General features: G+C 40.7%; 1 protein-coding gene across 6 annotated transcripts in view; it reads right to left on the reverse strand.

Annotated features, from left to right (window-relative positions):
- LOC106517428 (potassium voltage-gated channel subfamily C member 1) overlaps positions 1–5,684 on the reverse strand; it is a gene marked incomplete at its 5' end in the record, with an annotated part of 48,801 nt that overhangs the window by 24,205 nt on the left and 18,912 nt on the right. For 2 of the 6 annotated variants that reach the window (XM_014008269.1, XM_014008264.1), the window contains 3 exon segments: positions 851–871; positions 2,574–2,768; positions 4,282–5,263. In XM_014008269.1, coding sequence (XP_013863723.1) covers positions 851–871; positions 2,574–2,768; positions 4,282–5,263 — 1,198 coding nt within the window. 6 annotated transcript variants of the gene reach the window in all.

Consider the following 5,684-nt stretch of genomic DNA (forward strand, 5'->3'; position numbering starts at 1 on the left):
ATCATATACCTCTTCTCCTAACCTACACTGCAAAAACTGTCCATCTTACCAAGTTTTAAAGTCTTCTATCCAGCCAAAAAGTCTTTTTCATCTTGTTTTGAGACTGATTTACTAAACAAGAACTGATTGTGTAAGAATAATAATCTTGTTTTCAGAATGTGTTAGATTATATACTGTATCTTGTTAACCTGAAAATTTGACTCAAATTAAGTCAAAAATTTCTTCCACTGGAGTGAGAAATTTTTATTTGAAATAAGAAAAAACTGAGTCAAATCAAGTATTTCAAGAATCGTACAAATTAAAAATTTCTTACTCCATTGGCAGGATTTTTTTTTTACTTAATTTGAGTGATATTTTTAGGCTAACAAGACATATAATCTTACACATTCTGAAAACAAGATTATTATTCTTACACAATCAGTTCTTGTTTAGTAAATCAGTCTCAAAACAAGATCAAAAAGACTTTTTTGGCTGGATATAAGACTTTAAAACTTCGTTAGGTGGACATTTTTTGCAGTCTATTTCTCCCAATCGAGGTTGATCAATAAGCTAGATACGTACAGCAGATAAGATATTATTTGTTCATGTCCTTGCCACAAAACCCCACTTTACTAGAATTGAACTACTGCTATAAATTACGTATAAATGTAGTTTGCAGCAGAATTAGATTTTAGCATGTTTTCTTTACAAAGGTGCAGGTTGGTGGGGTTGGGAATAACACGACTCAACACAGTCGAAAGGGAAAAACCAAAAGTAAGCCACACACGACAACACAAACACAACACTCAGATGGCACTAGGAGGACAAGAACACAGTGTATACACATGTAAGAATGAAAAAGCCCACATACACACGCGTGATATGACACAACCTGAAGAGAGAGACAACAACAACACAGAGGCACATCAGACAACAACGTGACCTGCTGTTCCCATTCATTTTTCTTCACTTTCACATTAAAGTTAGTTACTAAGACAGGACACAACAACAAGGTTATTTTCACTTGAGCTGCTGGATGTATTTGTGCAGACCCACATGGATGCCCTGGGTTTAAGGCCTCGCACATACACAAACACACACATTTGTGCATAGTAGAGCAATCCCATTTTCTTTCGATTTATTTTATTTTTTTTACATCTTGTACATTGTTGACTTCACAAAATTAGGAAGGCACTTTAAAAGCAGAATATTAGGCTGAGGTTAGGTTGCATCGACTCCCAAATGAAAGAATGAGCCCCACAGTTCATTTCTGCCACACAAGTAAAACCCAACCTTAGCTCAAACTGTTTGCAACTGGCTTTGAGTTTCCTCACAGGTAATAACTTCATCGAACATTTGCACACATTTCATGAAAACATTCCTGTATCTGTGATTTCAGTTCGATGTGCAGCTGCATCTATGTTAAAGGGGGTGTCATATTTTTGCAGCACAGTCTGTGCATTTGCAAAGCATCAAGTCAGATCAAAACATGTGGGTGTTTCTTGTCAGAAACTGACTACACTATAGGCTTTTTAGTTGTAATTTTTTTTACCTCTGTGCTACGGTTTGATCCAGGAGGAGGTGGAGTTTGCATTGAGGTCCTGCTGTAACAGAGACCCCTCCATCTTAAACCAATCCTCAGTCAGAGGGGAGTCTGGGCTGGGTGCCAGGGCTGCTGTCTCTAAAGTAGTTTGTTGTCAACAAGGGGGGTGTTGGAAGTTCAGAGGGAGTGTGGGGGGAGTGTTTTGGTGCAGGTTGGTGGTGGTTGGATTGCAATAGTAAATGACATTAGGTGTCAGGTATTCATGGGCATGTGGATAATGCACATGGGACAAAAAAAACAGGAGAAATGATGGAGCACAAAGTAAAAAAAAGGGAGGGAGGTATGGGAGGTGGAGGGGGAAGGAGTGACCAGGTGTGGATAATTTGGATGGGAGTTCGGCGAGGAAAAGTCATCGGAGGGGTGGGTGGCAGCGGGGAGAAATTTAAAAAAAAAGTTGATGCGAGACAAGAGGGAGAGAGAGAGAGAGAGAAAGACAAGGAGAAACAGAAGTGACGAGAAGTAAATTAATGCATGGTCAACTGTCTGAGTCCAGAAGACAGAGAAAGACAGATCATTTCTGAGCATGAACGAATGTGAAAACATGGGACAGAGAAGAAAAAGTCACAAACGCCAGAAAAAAGATGGAGGTACGATATCGAAGCTATGTGAAAAGAAAGGAAAGACAAAAAACAAAGAAACAAAACAGAAAGACAGAAACATTATCTGCGACAGAACAAAACAAATAGTGGAGATGAGAAGACAGACATGAACATGAAAGAATGGAAACAAAGAGCAGAGTAGAAGAGCTGTGTGTTTGTGCATATGTTGACTGCAAATGTGTACTGGTTGTTTTTGTTGAGGCTTTTAACTCATTTTTTCATGTGTACTAATCTGAATCTTTATAACATACTGTATTTTACAAGTATCTGTACTGGCCGCACACTGGACACATATTGTTGTTTACAGCATATTGTGCCTGGCATCTTGCTGCGTGGATGTGTTTACGTAAGATGTGAGTTTTTACATATCCGTCTCCTGGTGTGAAACATACCTTTCCGCACATTCCCATCTGTGGCACGAAATTCCCTGGTGTTGAGTAGGAAGCAGGCGCGGTCCTGCTGGTAGCGTTCCCGAGTGGGGCCTCGCCCAATGGGGCTCCTCTCGTCTGGGCTTAGCACCTGGTCGATGGTGGGGCAGTCCTCGTTAGCCAAGGCTGCCGAGGCTGCGTCACCATTCTGCTTAGAATCTGGATGAGACAAAGCAAAGTTACAAAAAAATCACAGAGTAGAATTGCGGACAAAAAAGTGTACGTTTTTRCTGGAGATAAGCACAGTTTTGTTGCCCAGAACCACTTTTTTTAAAGGTATACAAAGGTACAAAACAGCAATAAAAGGGAGGTCTAAATGTATTTACCGGTAGACATTATTCTTGATCAATTGTACATTCTCAAGTCAAAACTGCACCTGATAAAACAAGCCAAGCAGAGTGACAACTAACGTTTTTTTTTATTATTATTCTCTCCGATGTCCGCTGAGGCGTTACGTTTAAATGTTTCAGTTTTTTCTTTGCAAGGTTGAATGACGGGATGTTTTAGATGAACAAAAATTCTGAAAAAATAATTGCCTGCCCATACAGTAAACATACCCTGCTGACATTTAGTTACTTACAAAAACACATGGAGAAAGCCCGGCAGACAGGATGTAATAAAAGCACTGAAGAAACCAATATTTTGTGGCTCACTCATGACTGAGCCATTTAAGTAATGCTTTAAAGGTGCATTATTGAATTGTAGCATGGGACTGGTGCTTTGGTGCTGGAGCAGTTTTACTGTCAATGGCAGAGAGAAAATCTGTGAAGTCAGCCAAAAATCATATCCATTAAGCTGTTTTAAAAGATAATTGAGTTCATTTTCCTTCCAATGTGTTTATTCTGTTCACTGACAGATGGGTGCCTCAAGGCAAACGGGAATCTCCATGTTGATCATAAATTACACAAGAGTTCTGATGGGCCAGTGATTACGTCAGGGTGGTGGAGGAAACAACCACATACCATTTCTTTATTTTACTCCAACCTCTTTCTCATTACACCATAATTTGGCAATCCGTAAAAATCCTTAAAATCATTTGAAATTTAAACATTTTGGCACTAAATATTCTGCAAAAACTAGGGATGGGGTCAATCTGATCCAGTCTGAAACTAACATAATTAACGGATCAGAACTTTCTGATCCAATGTGAGGAGATTTGTGTTTTATTGTTGTCTGCTGTAATGACTCCAGAAGTGATTCCTGGCCAGCTGCTCTGTTAGCTGGCTACAAACTGTGGAATGGATTTTCTAAACAGACGCGAGTCTCAATGAGACATGGCGTAATGAGACGCCCCTCCATTGAGTTAATCCTTTCCAGAGTTTAGTTTGGTCAATTTTAGTGCGTTTGAGTCGAAACAGGGAGGCAATTTTTAACGTGAAACTACAGCTTCTGTTTGATGTGGAGGAAGGTTTGCTAAATTTGTGCACAAATTTATGGAAATTACAGTTTATATCTGTATTCTACATTATATAAAATCAACAATAATGATTATAATAATATGAAATGATTAATAAGGATGATCATTATGATGATGACATTAATAGTTACAATAATATTATTAAAACAAACAGAGCTCTGGAATCGGAATATTCTGTATCAGACAATATTTAAATTCAGGTATCGGATCGTAAGTGAAACAATGTGGATCGGTGCATTCCTAGCAGAAACTCACCTCTGTTTATCTCTATAATCTCTTCTTGGGCGAGAGGACAGTCCCCCCCTATACCTCCAGACCCAATTACGCCACCTAAGACATTTCCCAAGATYCTTTGTGGTGAGGCAGTAGCCATTGCAAGCGCATCTGGCTTGCAGTAGTTGGGGGACCCTGGTTGYGGTGCTCGAGGGATATGTTTGTTCTTCTTTTTTGGCAGCTTCTGTTTGGCCATAGCCAGAGAGTAGTACATGCCGAAGTTGTTGACAATGACAGGTACAGGCATAGCGATGGTTAGCACACCAGCCAAGGCACACAGAGCACCCACCAACATCCCTGACCACGTCTCCGGGTACATATCACCATAACCCAGCGTGGTCATCGTCACAACGGCCCACCAAAATCCAATGGGGATGTTCTTGAAGTTGGTGTGGGCACTTGCTGTTGGGTCACCTGGGTCAGCGCCAATTCTCTCAGCATAGTAGATCATGGTGGCAAAGATGAGGACGCCGAGGGCCAAGAAGATGATGAGCAGGAGGAATTCATTGGTGCTGGCGCGAAGGGTGTGGCCRAGGACGCGGAGACCCACAAAATGACGCGTCAGCTTAAAGATTCGGAGGATACGGACGAATCGGACAACACGGAGAAACCCCAGGACATCCTTGGCAGCTTTGGAGGACAGACCGCTGAGGCCAACCTCCAGGTAGAAGGGCAGGATGGCAACAAAGTCGATGATGTTGAGGGCACTTTTGAAGAATTCCAACTTGTCTGGACAGAAGATGACTCTCAGCAAGACCTCAATGGTGAACCAAATGACGCATACACCCTCCACATATGTCAACCAGCTGTCAGTCACCACCTCGAATACTATCTCCTCACGTGTTCCATTGGGAGTCGTGACGTTTTCAGTCTTGTTTGTGATGGTGTTGAAGGCCTCGTGCGTCTCCATGCAGAAAGTCGATATAGARACGAGGATGAAGAAGAGGGAAATAAAAGCCACATACTGGAAAGAAAAGCAAAGAAAGAACAGAGAAGAATWACAAGTTGGTTTCAAAACAACAAAATTCAACTTCTCAAAATTATATTTTTAAACCTTAACCCTACCTTTTCCCAAATTCAAAGCTACATAACTTGAAATGTGCAAACTTTTACCAACACCTACCACATTTTTTCATCAATCTAGAAGCAGTTAATATCCCAGAAAATGCAAATAATTCTGCCAAAACCTCACATCCCCACATTTGTATGTTTAGCTCAAACTTGTCTTTTAAGTCAGGTCCTATAATTAAATCTGTTTTCTCAGGGAGACAAATTTTCAACTTGCTTATTTTCTCATGACTCAAAGGCAAGTTTTCCTAATTCTGCAGTGTCATTTTCAAGACACACACACACACACACACACACACACACACACACACACACAC

Source organism: Austrofundulus limnaeus, unplaced genomic scaffold (assembly GCF_001266775.1).
Source record: "Austrofundulus limnaeus strain Quisiro unplaced genomic scaffold, Austrofundulus_limnaeus-1.0 Scaffold48, whole genome shotgun sequence".
Classification (NCBI taxonomy): domain Eukaryota; kingdom Metazoa; phylum Chordata; class Actinopteri; order Cyprinodontiformes; family Rivulidae; genus Austrofundulus; species Austrofundulus limnaeus.